The 27,834-nt window shown below is 39.6% G+C and overlaps 1 protein-coding gene across 4 annotated transcripts; it reads left to right on the plus strand.

Moving 5' to 3' along the window:
• Window positions 1-27,834, plus strand: LOC117404933 (uncharacterized). Of its 4 annotated transcripts, none has more exons than XM_059006312.1 (4): window positions 1-74; window positions 7,595-7,652; window positions 19,046-19,111; window positions 25,333-27,834. In XM_059006312.1, the coding sequence occupies exon 4, from the start codon at window positions 25,351-25,353 to the stop codon at window positions 27,397-27,399; it is 2,049 nt and encodes a 682-aa protein (XP_058862295.1). In that variant the 5' UTR covers window positions 1-74; window positions 7,595-7,652; window positions 19,046-19,111; window positions 25,333-25,350; the 3' UTR covers window positions 27,400-27,834. The 4 variants fall into 4 exon arrangements, with proteins under 4 accessions (XP_058862295.1, XP_058862296.1, XP_058862297.1 ...); XM_059006313.1 differs by having other exon boundaries at window positions 19,051-19,111; XM_059006314.1 differs by lacking the exon at window positions 19,046-19,111.

Below are 27,834 nucleotides of genomic sequence, written 5' to 3' on the forward strand. Positions count from 1 at the left end.
GCAGTATAAAGACAGACGGGACTGCTGCATCCCACAGTGTGCCAGTGTTCAAAGGAACAGCATTCAAAGGACTGGTAAGTGTGTTTTATTTTAAATAAACCTGAGGATAATGGCAACAACTAAAACATATAGGTGCATGTAAAATATTTAGCTGCGCTTAAAACCTGCAGTTATTTATTGTGCAGTATTTATGAACCTGTTTGTCTCTACATGCTTTTAAGTCTAAGCAAAGTACAAGAGAAGCTGTTAAACACGGCCAGGGCTTGTTTAAATCTTGTTCTTCAGCTCTTTCAGGTACCAGGCACGAATGGGTATTAGAATTCAAGCCACGTTTACTAAATATTAATTTATTATTATCAACCAGTTACAAACACAGAAGGGGAAATGCAAGACTGTGGCAAAGTGGTTGCTGATTGTGTACAGGTGCAGAGGTGATGCAGTGCAGGAATAAACAGACAGAGATTTGTAATCCGGTATGGACAATAGTTGTTTTATTTTTGTTATAATCCAGGTCTGGTGACCAAATAATAAACTCCGGTTATACACAGCGATGTGTAAAACACGGAGAACAGTCTCAGGGATTGCAGCCCTAAACAATAAACACAGCATCTCTCCCACAATATACAACCACGGTCACCAGTCCTGGGTGCGTGCTGTAGTGCTCGTGGTGGGTGATACAGTTTAAGGAGTGACAAATAGTGCAGTGCTGTTCCGGGTTCAGTGCTGGCTCCTTGCGACAGCTCCGGAACGTGTTAGCTGTCTATAAACACACAAGTAACAATTATAGACAAACAAACAAACACTCACGATACTCTTAATACACAGTGCACGGGTCCTTCCGGGTCTATTTCAAAACCAAAACGAAGGAAAGATTTACAGTTCTCCGGCCCTCTTTATGTGATCATGCATGACTGCTTGGTAAACGATTACAGCTGACTCTATTGCCGGTGTCATGACAAATTTCGCCCCGCACCTCCACCCCTGAGTCATGTGACATATCAGCGTACGAGTCACGTGACGATTAGGTTTCGTGATGCAGAGAGGATAGGGTATAACATCTCTGTATTTTACTTACTGAGTTACGTTTGCTTTTTTATTTTCATTTACTCGTATTATATATTTTTTTATATTTGTCAATGTTTTTTGTATCATAAATGGTTGTATTTAATTTGATTGGTCTTCACGTGATTACATACGAGCTTTTGTAGTAAATATAAATTACATTAAATATTGTTTAATTACACACACACACACACACACACACACACACACACACATTATATATATATATATATATATATATATATATATATATATATATATATATATATATATATATATAAAATATTATTTATTTCTTAGCAGACGCCCTTATCCAGGACGACTTACAGTCGTAAACAAAAATGCATTTCAAGAATCACAGTACAAGTATTAATACAATTAAGAGCAAGATAAAAATACAATGACTTCGGTTCTAGCAAGTATAACAAAATATGTTTCAATAACGGAGCAGATAACAGTGTCAGTGATAGTTACAGGATATAATTAAATACAAAATACTACAGATTAAATAACACTTGTGACAGATTACATTACTCTAAAGTACAGGAAATGCAGTAACATTATAATTAAAGAGATCTAACAGTGGAATTGTATTTCATATTATATGGCTGGTTTAAATTCTGTCATAAATACCTTTTGAAAAGTAAGACAAAAAGTAGAACCGCTTAAATGATCACGACTGTAACGCAAACGTTATATTAAAATTGTAACTTTTCAAATAAAAAATGCTTATAACAAACAATAAGTTAGAAGTATAGTCTGCTAATAATTTCTACACGTGTGTGTGTGTGTGTGTGTGTAGTCATGTTGATGTTTATAGTCTTTCTGTGCTTATATATGGATCACAATCAGGGAGTTGTCATGATTACACATGCAGTGCAGACAGAAGTATTGAAACCCTTAACTGAACAGATCATTCAAGACGCTTTTTATTAGCATTGAATTGTTGTCAAATGTGGTTAACATTAAGGTTGCGTATAAGCCTTTGTGTTAGATGACTTTGTATAGTTATTTCCTACACTGCTATAGCAGATGTTTCTTTAAATCCTTGGCTGTTATGGTGGATTTTTGCGAGCTGCTCGAACAATTCTTTATGCTATAGTCGTAATTTTCCTGGGACGTCCACTTCTTTACATCGTCTTCAAATCATTCTTGATTATTTGGTTTTTTGTATTACAATTTTTTTCTCCATAACGCTCTTTATCGATTCCCCTGCTGCTGTAGTAGTTACTGTAACAAGTGTTTTTCTCACATCTAGATCCAACTCCTTTGTTTTGACCATGCTGTGCTGAGTGCACAAACTACTTTGCTTCAGTTTCTGTGCGTGTTTTACAGCTAATGTTTTTTTTTTTTTTTTTATAATATTGCTAAATTGATAAGTAGTGGTTTCTAATTGATGAATAGTGTTAATAGTGACTAGCGCAATTAAGACTAACCTTAACTTACACAGACTTTAATTGAAAATGTACCAATAAGTTTGTGATCAACACATATTGTTATTTACTCCAAATAGATTAATATACAGTAGCTTCATTGTATATTGTGAGAAATATTAAGGGAATGTCAAAAATTAAAGGAATGAACAGGTTAAAAGATTTAATCTTTAGCATTATTCATGCATGGTCTTGCATTAAATCTGCAAACAAATTTCTCTTAGTTTAACCATTTAACTTGTCATAAAAAAATGAAGTAATACACCCTCATGGTATGTGTTGCCACTTCCTACAGTGTTTGTCAGATCATTCTCAAAGCAGGTCTGCAGATTGGTTGTTGTTTCTGATACTTAGATATAGGAAGTTCCTTTGTTATCAGTAATTCTGTATATGCATTTGTTAAGTATGAAGCCAAATTATATCATATGCTATAAAATAAGTATGTTTCTTCCAACCACTAAATATTGTCCCTGACTTTAGTGTGTATAATTCAGGCTCTTAACTAATGAATCATACAGGATGTCAGATTTGTGTAAATGCTAGAGTAGAAGTACAGTGGCTCTCAAAAGTTTTCACCCCCCTTGGACTTTTCCACATTTTATTGTGTTACAACATGGAATCAAAATTAATTTAATTAGGAGTTGTTGCCACTGATCAACACAAAAAAAGTCCATAATGTCAAAGTGAAAAATAAAATCTACAAATTGTTCTAAATTAATTACAAATATAAAACAGAAAATAATTGATTGCATAAGTATTCACCCCCTTTGCTATGACACACCTAAATAAGTTCTGGTGCAACCATTTGTCTTTAGAAGTCACATAATTAGTTGAATGGAGTCCACCTGTGTGCAATTAAGGTGTTTCACATGATTTCAGGTTAAATACACCTGTCTCTGGGAGGTCCCACAGTTGGTTAGTACATTTCCTAGCAGAAACTACGTCATGAAGACGAAGGAACGTTCAAACCAAATCCGGAATAAGGTTCTTCAAAAGCACCAATCAGGGGTAGAACATTTCCAAGGCACTGAATATCCCCCGGAGCACTGTAAAGTCCATTATTAAGAAATGGAGAGAATATGGCACAACTGTGAATCTGTCTAGAACAGGCCGACCTCAAAAACTGAGTATCCGAACGAGAAGGGCACTAGTCAGGGAGGCCACCAAGAGGCCTATGGCAACTCTAAAGGAGTTACAGTCTTCCACGGCTGAGCTGGGAGACACTGTGCATACAGCAACAATAGCCCGGGTGCTTCACAAAACTGGCCTTTATGGGAGAGTGGCAAAAAGAAAGCCATTGTTGAAAAAAACTCACATCAAATCTCGGCTAGAGTTTGCCAGAAGGCATGTGGGAGTCTCTGAGACCAAGTGGAAAAAGATTCTATGGTCTGATGACACCAAAATAAAGCTTTTTGGCCTCAACGCTAAGTGCTATGTTTGGCGCAAGTCTAACACCGCACACCATCCTCAGAATACCATCCCTACCGTGAAGCATGGTGGTGGCAGCATCATGCTATGGGGATGCTTCTCTGCGTCAGGGCCTGGAAAGCTCGTGAAGATAGAGGGCAAAATGGATGCAGCAAAGTACAGAGAAATCCTGGAGGAAAACCTGCTGAAGTTTGCAAGAGATCTGGGACTTGGGAGAAGATTCATCTTCCAGCAGCACAATGACCCCAAACATACAGCTAAAGCCACACTGGAGTGGCTTAAAATCAAAAACATCAATATCATGGAGTGGCCCAGTCAAAGCCCAGACCTCAATCCAATTGAGAATAAGTGGAAAGAGTTGAAAATTGCTGTTCACCAAAGGTCCCCATCCAACTTGACAGAGCTTGAGCAATTTTGCAAAGAAGAATGGGCAAAACTTGCAGTGTCCAGATGTGCAAAGCTGGTAGAGACTTATCCAAATAGACTCATGGCTGTAATTGCTGCCAAAGGTGCCTCTACCAAATATTGACTCAAGGGGGTGAATACTTATGCAATCAATTATTTTCTGTTTTGTATTTGTAATTAATTTAGAACAATTTGTAGATTGCATTTTTCACTTTGACATTATGGAATTTTTTCGTGTTGATCAGTGGCAAAAACAACCTAATTAAATCAATTTTGATTCCATGTTGTAACACAATAAAATCTGGAAAAGTCCAAGGGGGGTGAATAGTCAGAACCAGAAAGACATTCACAAAAAAGGCACAACATGTTGAAAAATGTAACAAACTTTATTTTCTGTATTCTTCACAATAAAACAAGTACATGATCAGATTGCGTATTTCCATTGTAAAGTGCTATCCAGGACTTAATGCGTAAGCAGTAGTGGAATTTTATATATTATATATATATATAATATATATATATATATGCACTGTATATATATATTATATATAATATACACACACTGTAGGTCAGCTTTGGTTGAAATTGAAGCATTATATGTACTGTCTGAAACATGTACATGTAAAATGAAGTTGTTTATTACTTCAGAATTACATCTACTGTACTTTTAAATCATGTTACACACACCTTATTTGGCACAATTTCACTTCAATACAGTGAATCAGCCCCTCCCCAGCTGGGTCACAATAACTACATTAAACAAGGTGGGTGTTGGAACTGACATCCAGTTTACTTTGGATATCTCTGCCCCGGAAATACTCAAGTCAGGCAATAATTCAGTAGCTCAGAAACTCCGAAGACTACCATACCAATTAAAAATGAAAGTGCAAAAGCAGCTGCAATATTTCTCCAAATAAAAAGGTCTTTGCACTGGCCATGGAACCATTTGCCACACCTCCCGCATTCCACCATCAACTCCAGTGCAATCCTGTCTGCTCTCCTGCATGTGCAGTAGACCTCCTCATTACAGCAATGTACCTCTGGGAGGGGGGTTCTCTCACAGCTCGGGAAAGGAGGAATCCAGCTACAAAACAAGAAATGTGCTTTTAATCATAACATAACTTACCTGGATCTCCACCCATGCAGAGTGTGAGGCTGTTTGCGACGGTAAACAGTCCACAGTCACTCCATCCCTGCTGCTGTACATGTGGCCACACGATCCGAACTGTCTTTCCACTGTACTGCAGCAGTGATATGACCTGGGAACGGAACTCATGTTTATTATTAATTCCCAAAGAGTCAAACACATTTAAAGTACCTTCCTCGCAGCGTATGTTACTTACCGTGACCCAGTGATTGCCAGACACATTGAGAATCTGTACAAATCCCTGAGCCAGTCAGCTGTGTCAGGCTGGTGACAGCATGCAAACCTCCCACCTGTGGGTACTGTCTACGTAGCAGAGCCTGGCTGTGGTCCATCATCTCATCACCCAGCCACATGTGTTGTCCCAACACAATGTTCTGGATGCTTCCAAGGTTCCCCAGCAGTAACGGTGGTGCTGGCTGTCCCCAATGAACCCCCATCATTATTTATTTCTTAGCTGTCGCCCTTATCCAGAGCGACTTACAATTGTTACAAGATATCATAGTATTATTATTATTATTTTTTTATATACAATTACCCATTTGTACAGCTGGGTTTTTACTGGAGCAATCTAGGTAAAGTACCTTGCTCAAGGGTACAGCAGCAGTGTCCCCACCGGGGATCGAACCCACGACCCTCCGGTCAAGAGTCCAGAGCCCTAACCTCAACTCCACACTGCTGCCCATCAGCACAGTGTTAACCGTCTGGCAAGCCACCTGTGTGGAATCATAAGATTTATTTATGGTTTACAAGTGAAATATTGTAAAACTTTCAAGTGCATATTATATTAATATAAACAGTACAAACGTATCGTTTCCAATGTCTACAACACTGTCACCATGAACCTGGTCATTTTTTACACTCCTACGTTATTCCGTTTTCTGGTACTAACATTTCTGCTATTAGTTATTTAAAAATTCCAAATACTATGTGTGTGTGTGTGTGTGTGTGTGTGTGTGTATATATAGAGAGATTTGTTTTATCTTTTAAACCTTTTCTTTCATTATATATATATATATATATATATATATATATATATACACACACACACACACACGTTTATCATGTATTTAAATGTCTATGTATGTCAAATACAGGACGGCTTCAATAACTTATAATGTATTAATATTAATTTTTGATATGTCTCTTTTTTTACCTTTCAAAATGAATACCCCTCTTCTCTTATTTGATGGCTTTTTCAGGATTCTCACCTGTGCTGAGGTAGTGATATACTGCTCTCAATTTTGTACTGTAAAAACATAAATTATTTTATCACAATTGTGTGACGGGGGTGGGGGTGGGGGGGGGGGGGTTTGGCAGGGGGGTTGAAATTTGCCATGACAGCGGCAGTTTATTTCTTAGCAGATTATCCAGGGCGACTTACAATTGTTACAAGATAGCACATTCTATATTATACAGCTATAACATTATGTATTTATTTATTTTTTACACAATTACCCATTTATACAGTTGGGTTTTTACTGGAGCAATCTAGGTAAAGTACCTTGCTCAAGGGTACAGGAGCAGTGTCCCCAACCAGGGATTGAACCCACAAGTATCCATTGAACCCACAGTCCAGAGCCCTAACCACTACTCCACACTGCTACCTTGTTTACCTTCCGGGTCAATACGTTCCTGCAACGGGGAGTCTTGCCTTTTTCCACGCTGACTCACTTCCAGACCCAGGGAATGAACTGTCAGGCCAACCTGTCCAAAGCCTTTTCCTTTCGCTACTTAGCGCCCTCACAGGTCGGGAGGGAGATTTACACCCAGAACTCCGTCACAAGGACATACAACATACAGCTGTATAACAACAGCAAAGTGGAAGCTGCTTTCCATTTCTTTCATTTTTAGTGTATTCTAGTTCCTGAAATCAATGAGCTGGCTTAAGAAATTGTAATGCATGAATAGCTAACTTGGATCTCCATGAACACAGCTCAGAGACTATCTTTCACATCCAGACACTCGTTTTATGAATACTTGCTAAATGAATTATATTTTAAATATTGTAACACATCGACCACAGTCATTCAAAATGTATAGCATCTAGGTATGAATAATGTAAAACTGTAGTTCCATTTTTTACCTGAATATATGTTCTTGCCTGTTTTCTTCTGGTCAGCATTTCCTTTCTACCACAATTCAACTGAACAGCAATCAACCAAAGACTCGTCTTTGAGGTAAGACACTGCCACCTGAAAGATCAAAAGATTTTATATATTATTACATTACATTAAGAGCATGAAATATATGTAGTTATAAAGTCAGCGTTTCATATAAATGTAATCAGAATGGATGGATCCCCTTGAATTGCTCACAGCTATTGGTACAGTATATACAGAATTGTACCTTTATTACAGTGATATATAAAAATAATTGAGAAGTGTAGCCGATGTGTTCGCATGGACCCCAATGGTCTGCTCTAGACGGCCTTCCATAGTGACATGACAGTCAGCATGTGTCACCTGCTTCAGTAGGGATGTATTTGACTAAGAATCCCTGATATTTTATGATAAAGCAGAGAAAGTTTAATCCGTTTTTATTCCTTAATTGGTTATTCTGTGATATGTATATTCTATATTTATAAAATGGAATGTTAGGATGCTGCATGCTGATTGGCTGCTGAGGGGTTTAAAACATTGCATAAATATAGCTTAATGCACGTTGGAACTTTTTTTCTGTCTAATTACAGTTCAATTTAATAAAGTATCAATACACAACGTATTAAACTCGCAACGGAGAGCCTGAGTATAAGAAGAACATTTACAAATGAGAGGAGGCCATTCGGCCCATCTTGCTGGTTTGGTTGTTAGTAGTTTATTAATCCCAGAATCTCATCAAGCAGCTTCTTGAAGGATCCCAGGGTGTCAGCTTCAACAACATTACTGGGGAGTTGGTTCCAGACCCTCACGATTTTCTGTGTAAAAAGGTGCCTCCTATTTTCTGTTCTAAATGCCCCTTTATCTAATCTCCATTTGTGACCCCTGCTCCTTGTTTCTTTTCTCAGGTCGAAAAAGTCCCCTGGGTCGACATTATCAATACCTTTTAAAATTCTGAATGCTTGAATCAGATCACCGCGTAGTCCTCTTTGTTCAAGACTGAATAGATTCAATGCTTTTAGCCTGTCTGTGTGGCGTGGCGAGGTGGGGGGGGTTGCAACAGCAAGGTGCGTGTGCAATTGTAGACCGACTACGCCAGCACGGGAGTCACCCGTACAAACTGACTGATTAAACACCTTCACTGCCTCTAAGCATAGGTAGAATAACCCTACTATAGGCTTACACAGGTTCAAAGTTATCTCTGTAGGGGAGCCACACCACTAAGATCCACCACCAGCCAAAATAGGGATGCACAGACCAACCAATGAGGTTAAAGCGTTTTATTACAATTACTTATACAGTTAAAATAAGAAATAAAATAGGAGGGCTTTCACACTTAAAAAAAAAAAAAAACATAGAAAGTTCACAGAGCTAGGTTAAAATTATTCAAATCTTTAGTGTCACCATCTGGGATACACAAGCAGCCAGGATGCACAGACACTTGCTTCCCACAATGTAGTACTGTCCTTAACTTTAAGTAGGCCAGTATAACCAATTTGTTCCCAACCCATACAAATGTTACACACCCCACTAAAACCCTGTATCTCCCAGCTCTAATTACCACACTTGCAAATTAAACGGGTCTTCCGAGTAGAATCAAATCTTGGGTCCAGTTAGCATTGGTAGAAATCTTAGTACTTAGTTTTAGTGGTTCAAGAGAAAGTTGGCGTCTGACACTCTGTATGCAGGTGGGAGAAGCTCGTAGCAACTGTAGAAAGAGCATATACAAGACCCAGGAGACCCGTAGTTAAATAGATAAATCTACCCGAACAATACAATGCGCCCGACTTGCTATCGAGCACAATAAAGAAAGAAAAAACAAACAATATCGTTAGACTAAACCAACATGTATACAAAGCAATATAAAAGCCACGCAGTAATATTAAATATATAAAAAGAGAAATATCGGAAGACACCACGACGCTAGTAATACATTTTAAAACTCTACTGGGCCCATAACATTTATTGTGAGCGAGAGTGAACCACCAAACGAGTAATATTCAAGACAATCCTAACACCCAGTGTATCTAGTACTAAGCGTATAAGAGCAACAATACGCAATACACTAGTTGAGTTAGAAATGAAAAGTACAGAGCAAACAAGTGATACTTAGCTCATTATCACAGAGGAAGTTTAAGCAGGCCTGCTCCTCAGTGCGCATTATCCAGTGCCCTGCTGAGCTCCGCTAACTCCACCCACACACTCTACCAACGTCCCTTTCTACCGGGGCTGTAGTTGTCCGCATTCAGTCCAAATTCTTTCTCCCCTCCGATGTTCTCGTCTGTACTCTGTTATTATCTCATTCTCTGTTATTGTCTGTTGTAATCTGTTGTTGTCTCGTTATCCCGATCTAGTTCCCTGTTTGGCTACCCTCCCGTTTCGTATTATGGTCTCGGTCTCGATTCCCTCTTTTTCTCTTTGCTCCTCCTTTCTCTCTCCTGCCGGTCCCTCTAATAGGGTCCTTAATAAGGTAGATAGCCTGCCTGCGTGCAGTACCTTACACTTTTCTCTGTTAAATGTCATTTGCCATGTGTCTGCCCAGTTTTGAATGCTGTCTAGATCATTTTGTATGACCTTTGCTGCTGCAACAGTGTTTGCCACTCCTCCTATTTTTGTGTCATCTGCAAATTTAACAAGTTTGCTTACTATACCACAATCTAAATAATTAATGCAGATTAGGAATAGCAGAGGACCTAATAGTGATCCCTGTGGTACACCACTGGTTACCTCACTCCATTTTGAGGTGTCTCCTCTAATCAGTACTTTCCGTTATCTACATGTTAACCACTCCCTAATCCATGTGTATGCATTTCCTTGAATGCCTACTACGTTCATTTTAAGAATTAATCTTTTATGCAGGACGTTGTCAAAAGTTTTCTGGAAATCTAAACAAACCATGTCGTATGCTTTGCAATTATCAATTTCCGATGTTGCATCCTCAAAAAAATCAAGCAGGTTAGTTAGACACGATCTCCCTTTCCTAAAACCATGCTGGCTGTCTCCCAGGATATTGTTACTATATAGGTAATTTTCCATTTTGGATCTTATTATAGTTTCCATAAGTTTACATATAATAGAAGTCAGGCTTATTGGTCTGTAGTTACCTGGTTCGGTTTTGTCTCCCTTTTTGTGGATCGGTATTACGTTTGCTATTTTCCAGTCTGTCGGTACAACCCCTGTGTCAAGAGACTGTTGCATGATCTTGGTTAGCGGTTTGTAAATAACTTCTTTCATTTCTTTGAGTACTATTGGGAGGATCTCATCCGGCCCAGGGGATTTGTTATTTTAAGAGCTCCTAATCCCTTTAAAACTTCTGCCTCTGTTATACTCAAGTTATTTAAAACTGGATAGGAACTGGTCGACATGTGGGGCATGTTGTTCTTATCCTCCTTTGTAAAAACTTGTGAAAAGTAATCATTTAATATATTTGCTGTTTTTGTTTTCTTCATCTGATTTTGCCATTTGTATCTCTTAGACATTTAACCTCCTCTTTGAATGTTCTCTTGCTGTTATAATATTGGAAAAACATTTTGGAATTGGTTTTAGCCCCCTTAGCAATGTTCATTTCGATCTCTCTCTTGGCCTTTCTAACTTCCTTTCTGACTTGTGTTTGCAGTTCCAAGGACTCTTTCTGTGTGCTTTGTTTTTGGCCCCTTTTAAGCGCTCTTTAAAAGGTGCCTTTTTTCACTGATTTTTTATTTTTTAAATTGATCTATTAAACCATTTTGGCCATTTTGTTTTAGATTTCGATTAGTCTACTTTTGGGATGTAATTGTTTTGCGCCTCTAGCACTACATTTTTAAAAAACAGCCATCCTTTTTCTGTGGATGTTTTCTCTATTTTACTCCAATCTACTTCTATTAGTCTCTGTTTCATACCTCCATAGTTTGCTTTTCTAAAATTGTAAACCTTAGCTTTAGTCATTACTTTTTGGGTTTTAAAAATCACTTCAAATGAAACCATGTTGTGGTCTGAGTTTGCCAATGGCTTTTTGACCTGTGTTTTAGTTATTCTGTCCATTATTTGAAGAGACTAAATCAAGGCATGCCTCCCTTTTTAGTCGCTGCCTTGACAAATTGCGTTAGGAAGCAGTCATTTGTCATTTCCGCCATTTCAATTTCGTCCATCATGCTCCCCACCGGGTTTTCCCATTTTATATGGGTAAAATCGAAATCCCCCATTAGTATGGCTTCTCCTTTGCTACACGCATTTCTAATGTCATTGTATAACAGATTATTTTGCTCGGCATCTGAATTTGCCTGTCTATAGCATGCTCCTATTATTATGCCCTTTGAATTTTTGTCCATTATTCTGACACATATTGATTCAGTGTTATTTTCATCATCCAGATTTAACACCTGGGCTTCAAGACTATTTCTTATGTATAGCGCTACCCCTCCACCTCTTCTGTCCTGCCTGTCTTTCCTATACAGTGTGTATCCACTAATATAAGTCTCCATTACCCTCAGACAACCAAGTTTCTGTAACACCTATCACATCGTTTTTTATTACTACTTTATTGTGCCTTATTACTTGTTTTTCTCAATCATTTTCGCTAAAAGCAGTATCTATCTATCTAAAAAAAACTTGCTCACAGAGCGAAAATAAAAGGTTTAAATAAAACAAATCACGAACACAAAATAATACAACTCAGGTCAGGCTGGGCAACTGCTATCACTGTTCCTGTATTTACGTTTAATTTTTAAGTATCTTGTTTTCTCTCTCTCTCTCGCTCTCTCCGCTCTCACTCCTAATACACCCACCGAGTGCAGAGAGCTGCAGGCTTTTATGGAGGTGACCATATCCCGATTAGCAACAAATTAATCACTTAATTAAACTCGGGAGATGGTCACCTTCTGCACGAGGTTTTTAAATTATTCCTGGCAGAGGACGAGCACCAATCTCGCTTCTGCCAGAACACGTTTAAAAAAAAAACAAAAAAAAACAAAGCAAAACAACAAAACCAGCAGCGCTTCGCCATCATATAAATATATAAATACAAAAACGAATAAATACAAAACAATAACTTGCACAGGGGCGGAGGGGGTACCCCGTTCTAAAAATAAATAAATACATTTACACAGCAGGGCTTTCTACCGCCCTGCTACAAGGCATAACATGTTTTTAAAGTACACGCTAGTGCTGTGTTCAACTTCATTTATTTGGTCGCCTTATGTTGGGGGGAAAAAACAATGTCAAATATATATGTAGCATCCCTGAGTGGTTTCGGGGTCTGTTTTGTGCTATAAATTATTATAAAAGTTCTCAAAGACACAGGAGAATGAATCCGGCTTACAGCTTTTATTTTTGTCCGTCAGACGGACTATTCTTCAAACTCAACACAATGAATGAAATTTAGTATTCAGACTCGCTTGCAACAGAGTAATAATAATAAAAAAATGGAAGTATTATATATATATATAATGTGTGTGTATCTTAAATGCAAGGGGAAAAGTGTGGAATAGCCTCCCCAAACGAGACTCGCACACCGCCTATGCTTTCTACCTTCACTACTGTTCTATCTTTTTCTCTTCTTTCTAATAACTTTCTGTTACATGAAATAAAATGATTACACTCAGACAATAAGCAGTTATACATGTGTAGCTCCATCTACTGGCCCAGGCAAATAATAATATTAGGACCTATGGATCAGCCTACTGCTGGCTCTCCTCAAGATCGGCACTCACATTAGATGCTAAATCACCTAATTCTGCAAATTGTTGCTCAATAACAGGAATAGCTACCACAGGATCAAGAATATCTGCCACAGGATGTGGAATATAATTTATTAACATTTCATTCGTACCATGATCACGATTCCCAAGTCGAAGTTGATGACGTTGGTCGAGAAAGGCCAGGACGACTAAACAAATCAGTTATTTGAAGACATTTTTGTGCTTCAGCTTCTAGAATCTTCTGCTTTTTTTCTCAAATTCTCGGCTCCAACTTTTCGTTTATTTGATTTATCCCTCTTTCTAGCAGAGAGTGCAAACCTACTAATTTTGACGTCTCTGGATTTTTTTTTTTTTAATGTCAACCCATGATGACTCGGTAAGCAAACTAGTTAAATTTGCAGACAACACAAAAATAGGAGGAGTGGCAAACACTGTTGCAGCAGCAAAGGTCATTCAAAATGATCTAGACAGCATTCAGAACTGGGCAGACACATGGCAAATGACATTTAATAGAGAAAAGTGTAAAGTACTGCATGCAGGCAATAAAAATGTGCTTTATAAATATCATATGGGAGTGTGACAGGATGAATGATGTGGTGCAAAAGACTGCAAATGTCCAAACGTATTCTCCCCAAAACAAATAAATTAATAATCCGAACAAGAACAGAAATATTCACAAAAATAATCCAAACAGAAAAATACACACCAGCGATGGTAATCGCGGCAAAACAAAACAAGGTCCACGTTCCAAAAATAACAAACAAAAAGACACTCCTTGACCACAATCCTCCGTGCACAAAACTGTGCTCTCTCCAAAGGGGACTGTGATGCGTGCGCTGTGTTGTGTTGTGCTGTGCGATGAGGGGAGTGCTCTGGGGTTAGTGCTGGCTCTGTAGCGAACACGTAACGAAACAAACAAACATATACCAGCTCCGGCCAGTCAATTATTGTCTCAGCACAAGGGGAGATACTGACGTAGCTGCTTCCCCTTTGTACCCAGAAAACTCCTCCCTGCAATCAATGCATCGCCTGGTTTCTCCAATAGAGGGCTGCCCCGCAGCTGACTGCAATGGAGTCGTCCTGAGTACTTGCAACTACGCGCCCCTCCTAATATGGTTACCTTCCGGTTTCCACCTACCACTGAGGTGGCAGATCTAGGAGGCAGCTTACCTTCCGCTGTACACAGCGCCCTTTCTAATCGGGAGGGAGATTTACAGCATCGATCCTTTCTCTCTCTATCATTGGTCTGCAGGATGAACTCTTTGCTGAAATCTTGTGAAATCAGAGCGGGAGCTTGACAGAGTCGCTTCTTGATCAAATCAAATGCCTCCTGACACTGCCCTGTCCATTTAACTATTTTTGGAGCAGCCTTTCGGGTGATATCTACCAGGGGGTTAACTATGGTGGCATACTCGGGGATAAATCGGCGGTAATAGCCAGCTAACCCCAGTAGTGATCTCACCTGTGACTTGGTTCTCAGGATCGCCGTCTCCACCAGCGCCTGGACTTTGGAGGCGATCGGCCTCACCCGGCCATTACCCATAATGTAGCCAAGATATTGGGTCTCCTGTTTGCCAAATGCACACTTGCCCAGCTTGGCTGTTAGCCCCGCCTCCCTCAGACTGGAGGACGTCTGAAATGCTAACAATATGCTCCTTCCAGGTGGAGCTAAAAATCACCACATCATCAATGTACGCGGCGGCATACTGATGATGGGGAGCTAAGACCTGGTCCATCAGTCTCTGAAAGGTGGCGGGAGCTCCATGCAACCCAAAGGGCATGGTCCGGAAATGGAACAATCCATCTCGGGTAGAGAAAGCAGTTTTCTCTTTCGAGCTCTGAGTCAGTGGAATCTGCCAGTATTCCTTTGTCAGGTCCAAGGTCTAAATCAACCGTGCCTTACCCAGTCGGTCGAGGAGCTCATCCACCCGGGGCATTGGATATGCATCGAACTTAGAGATGGCATTAACCCTTTGCAGTCCTATGTCGGACCTGGTCCGACACTGCAATTTTCCCTTTCTGGTCCAATGTCAGACCCTGTCCGACATCATCAAAAAGACGCAAAAAGCAGGTCTCTAGCCGTTTTTTCTCAGGAAAAAGCTGAAAAAACCATTCAATGGCTGAGTGAGATCGATAGGAGCTAAAAGAAGCCGAAAAAGGGGCGTATCTCATGAATACAGATAGCCCGGCATCACATAGATAACACGGACAAAAACAAACAAGACAGCTGCTTCTGCTTCCAGTGCACAAAGAATATCACAGACATTTGCAGAGCTTTTTTTCGATGTTATAGTAATAAAATAATGACTTGGATCGCATTATTGAGGAGTTTGATGATAAAATGAATGATCAGGAGATGATTTATCTTTATGCACTACTATCAAGAGGTATGTGGAAAAAAAAACAGCGAACGAGGGGTGGGGCGGGGCTGGAGATGCAGTACTGTGTGTCCTGTTGATATGTGGTGCCTTTTAAACCTGTTTTACTGTGAAAAAAAATACTTTTAAACAGCGCTTCTAAAATGAACTGCGCGTGTGAAAATAAATTGGACCTGACGCGCCTGACACACGCTGAATAAATGGACCGCTAAGGGTTAACCTTTCGAAAGTCCTTCTTACCCACCATCACGATAGGACTGCACCACTTGCAACCCGGTCGAACTCTGAGGCACCTCTCTCACTGCAAACATTAGGTAAGGGAGGAGTTAAGCCCAATGTTTTTGCTCTTGGTTGACAAACCACTTCAGCATCTGTTTCAAGGTCTGATTAAAACATTCCACCAAACCGTCCGTCTGCGGGTGATAAACGGAGGTTCGGATCGACTTAATTTGCATCAGTTTGTATAATTCTTTCAAACATTGCGACATGAAGTTCATTCTGTGATCAGTGAGGATTTCTTTTCGAATCCCTACTCTCGATATAATATTCACTAACTCTTTAGCAAAGGCTGCGGCACTAGTGGATCTCAATGGTACTGCCTCTGGATATCTGGTCGCGTAGTCCACCACTACCAACATGTGCGTATATCCAGAGTCAGACTGGCTCAATGGACCAATATGTCCATAGCAATGCGCTCAAAGGGAACTGAGATTAGGGGCAGTGGGACCAGCGGGGCCAGGCGAACCTGCCCCGGTGCTACTTGCTGGCATTCCGGGCATTCCGCTACATATCGCGCCACCTCACCAAAAACTTCCATCCAATAAAATCAAGCCAATATTCGTTCCCGAGTCTTATCGATACCTAAATGGCCTGAACATGGGACATCATGAGCAAACCGCATGATCTCATGTCGAAAAGACTGGGGAACGAGTAATTGTGTTAGAATCGGACTCTATACAGTAAGTGCCCGACAATAATGTGGTGGGGATATGTAAGCGGCCGGCTATCCTCTACATCCTTCCCCTCGATAGACCGAACCTGCCCCCAGATGTGTGCCAGCGAAGGATCGTTCTTTTGCTCCAACGCTAGGTCCACATCTCGGTCCCAGAATTTCAGGATATCGAGCGGAGCTAAAGTAGCTTCAGCACTGGGGGCCTCTGTAACCTGCCCCCGCAGGTCACACTGGGTCCCAACCCCCTTTCCCTTACATTTGACTGATCCTGATGCTTCCCCCACCAAACCCCAGCCTTGTTTCATTAATGTTCCTTCCCATTTTTCAACCCTTCGCTCTTTTTTAGTTTTTTTTAGGGCGAAATCGAGAGTGGAACAAATCGGTGTGCAGCAGAAAGATATTCCCAATAGTTTCCCCCGCTGCTCCCATGGTCTTACCGGAGACTGGCTTTACCGTTTTATTAATCATGCTGTCAAAATGCGGCCAGTCTCGACCTAAAATAACTGGATATGGCAGCTTCTCCGCCACAGTCACGATTACACGGCGGGCATGACATCCAACTGTCAAATCTAATTTAGTGAGGGGGTAGTCCTTGTTATCCCCATGAATACAGGAAATGACCATGACCCCTCGTGACCACCAAGGACATGGATGCACATGGATTAGGGAGTGGTTAACAGGTAGAAAACAGAAAGTACTGATTAGAGGAGAAACCTCGAAATGGAGTGAGGTAACCAGTGGTGTACCACAGGGATCAGTATTAGGTCCTCTGCTATTCCTAATCTACATTGATTTAGACTCTGATATAGTAAGCAAACTCGTTAAATTTGCAGACGACACAAAAATAGGAGGAGTGGCAGACACTGTTGAAGCAGCAAAGGTCATTCAAAATGATCTAGACAGCATTCAAAATTGGGCAGACACATGGCAAATGAAATTTAATAGAGAAAAGTGTAAAGAATTGCATGCGGGCAGTAAAAATGTGCATTATAAATATCATGTGGGAGATAGTGAAATTGAAGAAGGGAACTATGAAAAAGACCTAGGAGTTTATGTTGACTCAGAAATGTCTTCATCTAGACAATGTGGGGAAGCTATAAAAAAGGCCAACAAGATGCTCGGATATATTGTGAGAAGTGTTGAATTTAAATCAAGGGAAGAAATGTTAAAATTGTACAATGCATTAGTAAGACCTCATCTAGAATATTGTGTTCAGTTCTGGTCACCTCGTTACAAAAAGGATATTGCTGCTCTAGAAAGAGTGCAAAGAAGAGTGACCAGAATTACCCCGGGTTTAAAAGGCATGTCGTATGCAGACAGGCTAAAAGAATTGAATCTATTCAGTCTTGAACAAAGAATATTACGCGGTGATCTGATTCAAGTATTCAAAATCCTAACTCCCCAGTAATGTTGTTGAAGCTGACACCCTGGGATCCTCATGAAGCTGCTTGATGAGATTCTGGATCAATAAGCTACTAACAACCAAACGAGCAAGATGGGCTGAATGGCCTCCTATCGTTTGTAAACTTTCTTATGTTCTAACATTCTGCACTGATTGGTTCAGAATTTATTTGAATTCTTAATGTAGTAAGTCATTTGAAGTGTTTTCTATTTAATTAATCTACACGTACACAATAGCGAAAGCAAAAAAAAAAAAGAGGTTCAATTTCCTCATGATCACCGTCCTATTAACGCACCTGCCCCTGTGGCATTTGCCACAGCCGCCAGATGACCAGTCGGGGTCTGTTTACGAGTCATAAACCTTTACTTTCAGTAAGCTTACAACTGCTTCCATACAAATCCTCTTTCTATGGCTTAGCCTTGATGCAAGGGCTAGGAGTAACCTTATTTAGTGGACTGCATAAGAAAACAGATTTTAAAGCTTTGGTCTCTGCACTTTAAAATATTGTCTATTCACACTTATCAGCCCTAGAAACATCTTGTACTAAGAAAAAAAAAAATCATGTACTAAGAAAATCACATTTCTCATAAAAATATTTCTACACAAAGACTTGTTTCTTGTCATGAGAAATTACTGCTGTAATTAAGTTCAGTTTCTCACACCAAGAAAGATAAAGATGTTCCTCTTGTGTAAATATGTGCCGTGTCTAAAAACATTGAATGCAAAAAACTTAAAATATTTGTATATAATGTGTTTTTTTTTTTTTAAATGTTTTTAGAAGTCCTTCACAAATAGGCTATTTGCTTATACTTGTCATGCTACAATAGTTACAAAATGTAACGTTAAATAGCATAGGTGTTTAATGTATAACATTCACACAGCTGGGTTATCGTATCTGTGCGCGTGTACCTGTATGTTCCATTCAGAATGTAATGCTTCGGTAACATTTAACACCAGAACTACTGAAGGACCCTCGTATTAAAATAGTGCACGTGACCCCCGCTCAGGTTGCAATTACATTATGAAAAAAGAAAGAAATAAGCAAACTAAATCTCTTTTTTTTTTAGTACAGAAATACAATAACCCCCGGTGTGTTTCGCAATTGAACCAGCAGAGCCGGCATTCAAGCGAAGGTACAGTGTTTGAGTGACTTTATTTAATTACATTCTGATAGAAACTTCTTAAACTGTTGGCCTTTTATGTGAAACTTGCTTATGCTGGAATGGTAAATTACATTATTTGAGATTTGTGTGCATTATTATTATCATCACTTTAATACGATTTTGTGTGCAAAAAATCATAAACACACTTCTTAATACAATTTTAATTTATTCTACAAAGTTTCAGAATCTGTTTCTACAAGTGCAGAAACGAAATGAATGCTTTTAGCAGAACCACGTTTGTATAGGTAGGCTATTCTAGTTAGGTGGCCGGTGTGGTACTCCCTCCTTTCTCCTTTAAGCTCCTTCCCTGTCCTGTCTCTCTGACTCTGAAGCTAACAGGTTTTAACCCTTTCCTGTTTACCACTTTCAAAGTGATCGGTTTCCATAGTAATATCAGGCCAGCATTCTTTATTCAAGGTATTTCCGACTTTGTTTTAGACAACACTATTTCCTTATAAGGAAAGGTACGTCACATCTCCTATGTGCTTTTTTGCAACCTCTAGGTCTATAAGCTACATACACACAGAAATGAAAGATTTATGAATATCTCAACATTATTATTATTCCTTAGTGCAGTTATTACAATTTTATACAAGCAGATCATACAATTATACAAAAAACAAAACACCTACTGTTTTTTAAATTGAAAAAAAATGAAGTGTTTTACAAGGAAAATACAATAAAATATTTTGTTAGAAAAAAAAGTATATAAATGCAGGGTTGGCGATTTTTTTTTTTTTATTTAAATCATTTTTTTATCCATTTAATTTATTTTTGTTTTCTCTAATTATGGAACATTTTTATGAGTAGATTATGTTCTTATGGTGTTGCAAATGATTAGTTACAAACCAAAAATAACTCAGAATCTAACTGAATACATCCTCTATATTGGTGGTTCTCAACCCTTGACCTTTGCCTTCTAAAAAAGCTTTCTGGAGTTTCGTCACTGCTACTATTACACTGTTTACATAATTACTGCATCACCCATTGTCACATTAAACACATTCTAATGCGCATAACAGTGAAAATCCCCTTTCACACCGAGCTAGGTATCCCATCAGCACGGTCTTGCCTTTTACACTCAAAGATCCTTTATAAGTTTTTCAGAAGTTTCATGTTTTCAGGGATGCACGCATGTACAGTTGCAGACATAAGTATTGACACCCTGTATCTGAAACAAGATAATAAATGTGTAATAAGTATTTAGTGTTAAAAACAAACATCGTCAATCTCTGTGGTGGCTGTGTGGTTGGGGCTGAGAGAAGTTTAAGGGTCTACCCTAATATTCCCCCTAAAATAGGTAGTAAAATAAATCAATGATTTAAAAAATCAAGTGATTTAAATAGCGAATTAAATCAGTGATTTAACCTTATTAATAATAATAATAAATAATAATAATAATTAATAATAAAAAAAACATTGTTTTTAAAATTGTACTGTACAATAGTAAATCATTTTACTATTGTAAATTAAATGAAGACATGTATTAATTAATAAGTTTGTATAAAGAAGTGATTTGGAGAAAACATGTGCACAACAGGCAGTTCTCCACACTGTAAGAAGTAAAGGCTCCAGTAAGAACCTATCAGGGTTCATGGAGCTGCCACTGTGGAGGAACCCTTTAAAGGTGCTTCAAAAAACCTTTTTACATGGGTTCTATCTTTTCTATTGCAGACTTTTGTTTTTGTCATGTAAGCTATGAAAATTGCAGTTTACAAAACAATATCATAAACCACAATTTACAAACTGACTTGATCTGAAGGGTTCTAAAATTAGCCCTTTGCTAAAGACTGAGGAATTATTATTATTTATTATTATTTATTTCTTAGCAGACACCCTTATCTAGGGTGACTTACAGTCATAAACAAAAACACATTTCAAGAATCACAGTACAAGTATACAATTCCTCTAATACAATTGAGAGGAAGATAAAATACAATGACTTCAGTTCTAGCAAGTACAAGTATATGACAAAATACGATTCAATAATGGAGCAGATAACAGTGTCAGTGATAGTTACATCACGATATAATTAAATACAAAATACTACAGATTAAATAACACTTGACATATTAGAGTACTCTAAAGTACAGGATTAGATGCAGTAAAATAGGGGGCAGATAAGAGCAAGTAAAGCACATTTTAAGGAAGAGTGATAAGTGTCCAGAGGGAAAAACAGAAGAGTTCTACAGGTGGTGTCTGAAGAGGTGAGTCTTGAGGAGGCGCCGGAAGGTGGTCAGGGACTGGGCAGTCCTGACATCTGTAGGAAGGTCATTCCACCACTGCGGGGCGAGGGCGGAGAAGCATAGAAATGGTATGAGAAACCATAGGCTGCGATGAGGGGGCCCAGGGAGCGGGTGTAGAGAGAGAACAGGAGAAGACCTAAGACTGAACCTTGAGGGACTCCTGTTGAGAGAGGGCGAGGTGTGGAGGTTGCTCCACGCCAGGTTACCTGGTAAGTGCGGTTGAAGAGGTAGGAGGAGAACCAGGCCAGAAGTGCCAGAGATTCCTAGGTCAGCGAGAGAGGATAGTAGAATAGAGTGATCGACAGTGTCAAAGGCAGCAGAGAGATTGAGGAGAATTAGGACAGAGGAGAGAGAGGCAGCATGGGCAGAGTTTAGTGAGTTAGTGACAGACAGGAGGGTGGTTTCAGTGGAGTGAGCAGAGCGGAAGCCAGATTGGAGAGAGTGAGTTGACAGGAAATCAGAGAGCTGGCGGTGTACTGCCCACTCAAGGGTTTTGGAGAGGAAGGGTAGGAGTGAGACAGAACAGTAGCTCTGGAGGGAGGTGGGGTCGAGGGTAGGTTTTTTGAGGAGGGGAGTGATAGAGGCTTGTTTGAAGGCAGATGGAAAGAGACCAGAAAGGAGAGAGGTGTTGAGAAGGGAGGAGATGAAGGGAAGTAGAGCAGCAGCTTGAAAGAGGTGAGTGGAGAGGGAATGAGAGATTCCCAAACAAACCCTTACTGAGAAAAAAATCAGCAATATAACCCTATGGTTTCCACTTTTTAGAGCGCACTCCCAAACCACACCTAAATATATTATGTACTTCTGTGCATATCCCCACTCTCTGTTGATTGATTTCAAGGGAGTCAGCAGTGGGGAGTTTTTTTTTTTTTTTGGGAACAATTTTTTATTGTTTTAACAATAGCATAATAACAAAGAACATAGCCACAACTGTAAAAAAAAAAATAAAAAATAAAAAACACACAGTAAGAAACGAAAAAATAAAATAAAATAAATGACTACAAAAATAAATATACAATTGCATACAGACATACAGAAATTAATACAATATACCATAAAGCAGTGTGTAGAGCAATTTCCTAATGGGAAACCCTGTTGAGAATGTGCTCAGCTATGACATCAGCTGCCATTGACCATGAATTCAGAGTAGCCGAACTGGCTAAATGTAGCATTGCCGGATCTTGGGTCTTTATCATAAAATAAATCTCATGAAAAAAATATAACCAAAGCGTTGAGAAGACAAATATCAGGCTCTACCCATGCCCTCAAGATCACCTTCTTGGCTGCAGTCAATTCCATATGCTGACAATTGATAGGGGGTCTGTTTTATAAAGAATAAAATATTTGTAAAGCACAGAGACCAAGCCTGTATTTGGGTATAACGGAGGAAAGAACTGTGCCAGAGGGTGATTGAGCAAAGTCGAGTTCCACGGGACACCATAAGCCTTGAGGGATGAGCGGAGCCTGAGATACAGACAGTATGAAAAGCCAGGGAGTGAACACGTTTTCTGAAGGTCCTGAAATGTGCGTAGGCCAGAATCATTGAAAATGTCATCTAAAACACGAATATTTTTCTTGGCCCAGAGAGGATAGACAAAGGGTTGATTACCTGTTAGCAGAAATAAGTTGTTCCAAATCGGGGAAAGTTTATGTAGTTTAGTATTCATTCCGAAGAATCTATTAACCCATATCTCCATATCTCTAGCGTGTTAGTAATAATAGTTCCCATACGTAGAGAGACATAACACTGCTTAAGGCCACTGAATGCGAGATCTTGGAGTCTAATTGGTTTTGCTATGTTTGCCTCAATAGGGAACCAAGAAGCTGCAAATTCAGGATCAAGCCAGGCTTGTAAAGATCTAAGTTGGAAAGCCCAATAATAAAATTTAAAATTTGGTAATGCCAACCCGCCTAGTGCTTTCGGACGATGCAAGGTAGCCAGCCTGATTCTAGGACGCTTGCTGTTCCAAATAAATTTAGAGCATGTTGAGTTAGTATCTTCAATGTATCCAGGAGGAAGAGGCAAGGGCAACATGGAAAACAAAAATGTTATACGAGGGTGAATATTCATCTTTATCACCGATATTCTGCCATGTAAAGTAAGACGTAGTGGAGCCCATCTATCTAAATCAGCTTTAATTTTATTCAGAGCCTTTGAAAAATTTTCTTTGCGAATTGTTTGAAATTTTGTATACATTTTGATACCTAGATAAGTAAAGCTTGAAGTGTGAAGCTGTAGAGGAATTTGTAACTGTAATGGAGTTACGTTGGCCACTGGGTTTAAAGGCATTAGCACTGATTTAGACCAATTGATTTTATAGCCAGAAAGAGTACCAAAAAAGTCAAACAATTCCAGAGCACAGGGAATTGAGCTGGAAATATCCGAAATAAATAACAATATATCATCAGCATACAGGGAGATGTGGTGATTGGAGCCCATTACTTCAATGGGAGCAATATTACTGCACTGCCTGACAGGGGTTCTAGAGAAAGAGTGAAAAGCAGAGGGGAAAGGGGACACCCTTGCCTAGTATCTCTGCCCAGAATGAACTGAGAAGACCTAGCCAACAGTACACAGGCAGGGATTATTATACAGAGTACGAATAAAATCAATAAATGAGCGGCCAAAACCAAAACGATCTAGTACTGCCCACAGATAGTTCCATTCAACCCTGTCAAAAGCCTTCTCTGCGTCCAGGGAAAGGACCGCACAGGACACTTGTTGTTGAGAAGCCATTTCAATGACATGCAAAAGACGGTGTACATTGTCAGAAGCTAGCCGGCCCTTCATAAAACCTGTCTGGTCCTGATGAATTAACTCAGCAATGCAGGATTCTAAGCGCTTAGTTAACATTTTGGCATATAATTTCATGTCAGAATTCAAAAAGGGTCTATAACTAGCACATTCAAGCAGATCTTTCCCTTTAAGAAGGAGCGATATTAAAGCAGATTTCTGGTCCCTGTGAAAAGTTCCAGTCTGAACCGAGTAAAGCAATGATTGATTGATTTGCACCCTTAGCCTCAGTTTTTATGTGGTGTTTGAACTTAAAAAGTACTTACTCGGGATGCGCCCTATAGCCCGGAGGTCGCTGGTTCGAATCCGGGCTATGCTATCTCCAGCTGTGGCCAGGGGCTCCCAGGGGGGTGGTGCACAACTCGCCAAGCACCACCCGGGCAGTGAGGGTACTCCCTGTCTTGCCGCGCACCAGCGACTCCTCTGGGTGGCCTGGCGCCTGTGAGCCAGCTGTTCTGTCACCGGATCTTCCGTAGTCCTCAGACACGATGGGTCTGGTTGGCTTCACTATTGGCTTGCAGTGTGAAAGAAAACAGGCGACCTGACAGCACACGTTTCTGAGAACGCTTGAGTGCGCTTGTGCTCGCCTCTCCCGAATAACTGTGGGGGTTGCAGGGGGAAACAGGGTCTTAAAAACAATTGGATATTCAAAACGGGAGAAAATGGGGATAAAATAATTGGCATTTCCAAAAAAAAAAGTATTAGAGAACAGCAATCCAGTGCAGATTCAACTCTATCCCATCCACAGCGCTGTGTTAAATGTAATAGAAATGTTCTGAAATACTGTGTCCTAAACTGTTCTACAGTAATAAAATGTTAGCGCTAATCATGATTATTCATAATTATAATTTAGAATTTACTGATTTACATTTTCAAAGTTACCTTTACCTACATCTTTGAGATTTATAACAAATGCTCTTTTTTGATTTATTTTATGTCAAATATCTGGCACTTGGTATTTTTCAACAGATATACAGGATAAATAATTCTTGTAAAAGGAAAATTATTCCTAATTTGAGCAAAAAATGTTAATGTTTTTTTTTTTTTTTTGATACTTGCACAACTGGAAATTACTACTTGAGATGGATTTTTATTGCAGAACTTGCAGTTCTTTACTTGTGGGGTTTATACTAAATAGATCTGTTCTATTACAGAAATAAAAACTTCAAAAAATGGATATTACAGTGAAAAATGCCGTTCTGAAGATTTGCAAGGCTGAAGCCGTGAGGAAAGAAACTGAATTGCTGATGAAACCTTACGCTAACTGGGAAGAATACCTGATGCCCGGCCCACTCTCTATAGCTATTTTAGGAGAGCTTGTCTTTATTTCTTCCAATACAGATTTCTCTATAAATAAAAATCCACCAAAGGATGGGTTCAAGTACATCAAATACCCCAATTCGTTCCGAGCCTCTCTCATGCAGGTCACCAATTTAGGGTGGATCGCCTTCAATGAGGCCCACAAGAACATGGACCAAATCCGACTCCACTCCAACAACGTACCAAGCTACATGAAAATGACAGTGAAGACACTTCTTCAAGACAACATTCAAATCGTCCAGGCATTACTCCCAGATCAACTTAAAAACATAAGAACAATCGCCGATGAGTGCACGAGGCTTGCAGAGTCAACAGAGAAGAAATTCACTGATGTTATTCTTCTCATCCAGGAATTGCTAGAGGCCTGTTTGAACTCAAAGCAGTGTTACGAAGAAGACGTCAAGGAGGTCCAGTTGAAATTGGAGGAAGCAAAGTTGAAGAAAGAGTCAGCAGAGAAAGCCAAAGCAATGGCAGAAATTTATTTTGGTAAGATGGACAAGCAACTGGATGAAGTTCATAAACAGTTCACATCAGCAATGGAGTCCATGCCCAGTGGCTGGGAAATGTTTGGCATGGCCATGCTGGAAGGATTGGCAAATAGCGTGTCTGGTTTTTTGGCAGCATCTTCACTACCTTCCAAAATTGTGTCTTTAGTAAAAGATTTTACTGGACAGAATCCAGCAGATTCTAACCCCTTTGCAGCAAACAACGTTTATTCCAAATCAGGGCAACTCCTGATACTGGCAGAGCAGATCAACAGCTTTGTGGACAAAGACAAGATCAAATGGAGTGAAGTGTATGACCAAAAGACAAGCTCTGCAAAATCATCCTGTTTGAAGAAGCAATTCCAAAACATTGAAAGTTCACTTGAAATTGAAGAAAACTGCCAGCCTAAAGTGAAGTCAATAGAGGTTTGTAAGGATGCCATGTCTATCTGTGACCTCTTGACAGAATTTGCACCCGAAATAGGCTGTAAACCAGAACAGGAGAAGGATCTCATTACCAAGATCCAGAACCTGAAAGCACAGACAGAGCAGCTTGACTCCGAGAGCAAGGCTTTCACAAATTCTTCAAGCTTTTCTGCCACTCCGCCACAAATGGCCCAAAAAACACAAAGTGGAGGCAATACAAGTGTCACCCAAATGATAACTGACAACATCCATTTCCGTATAGAGCAGAGCCGAGCCCAGCAGGAGAAAGTCCAAGAGATGTACCAGAAAAGTATGGAAAACCTTGAGAAGAACAACAAGGAGCTATCAGAGATCCTGGTCACAATGAGATGCTGTGAGATTAAGGAAATCGACTTCAATACAACCGTGAAGATGCTGGCCAAGGGCCTTGATGCAATGGGACGGGTGAAGGAGCAATGGGAGAAAATGGTCCGGTTCTTCCAGATGATCTCCAATTTAATCAACACCTGCCTCAACACGTCTCTGAAGAGGTTTATCTCTACTGCTGATAACATTCAAGGTATACAAGGCTATTCCTCCAATGCCTTAATAAAAGACATGATTTACACCCAGGCTTTCAATGCTTCTAACATTGCCAACCTGGTCTACATGATCTCAGGAACCTACACAGAGGTCTCCAGCAGGTATCTCATGGACAGAGTCAGCAGCCTTGGGAAGCTCATGGCCTTAGACCCCAAAAACCCCACCTTTGAAAGCGAGCGTACAAAACTGGCAAATGACTGTGACTCTGCACAGAATGAAATCTATAAACTTGCATTGAAGAGGAAAGAGGACTTTGAAAGGGACTCAAAGAAGAGAGTTGAGATGATTGCTCAGGAGCTACTGGCAGTGTTGCCCCCAGCTTCAGATGAAAAGATTAATAAAATCAAAGACAACGTCCAAACAGGGATGAAGGAGATCACTGCTGCAGAGGAGGATCAATTTGGATAAAGAGGGTCTTTTCAACTGTGCTGCACAATATAGACAAGCTTGGCATTCTAATTCACAGCAGTTAGTTTCCATCATACAGCTTAGTTATACTTGACATGTTAGTTATATAGCTTAGTTATAATTCTACTTTTTATTTTGTGCCATGCATTCAGGTCTTCTTCACAACAGCAAATCATATATGCACTGAATGTTATACTGTGGACATGCATGTTTTATATATGAGACCATCTGGCTCTCCTAAGCTAGTCAAGTTCCTAGTTGCGGATTGATCTCAAAACTTTGTCCGTAGCAGTTTTAGGGTCTCCCTAATCAACCTCTATTTAACCTCCCACCTCTGTTTTGCAGATTGATGTACTGATCTGTGCAGTTTCGATATTAACATTATTTTATATCCTTGTAGCGTACTAAAAATGGATAAAAATCCCTAAAAGATAA

The sequence above is a fragment of the Acipenser ruthenus genome, chromosome 32 (genome assembly GCF_902713425.1).
Source record: "Acipenser ruthenus chromosome 32, fAciRut3.2 maternal haplotype, whole genome shotgun sequence".
NCBI lineage: Eukaryota > Metazoa > Chordata > Actinopteri > Acipenseriformes > Acipenseridae > Acipenser > Acipenser ruthenus.

Coding starts and splice junctions, on each gene's coding strand:
- LOC117404933 (XM_059006312.1), top strand. CDS start 25,351: ATGGATATTACAGTGAAAAATGCCGTTCTGAAGATTTGCAAGGCTGAA.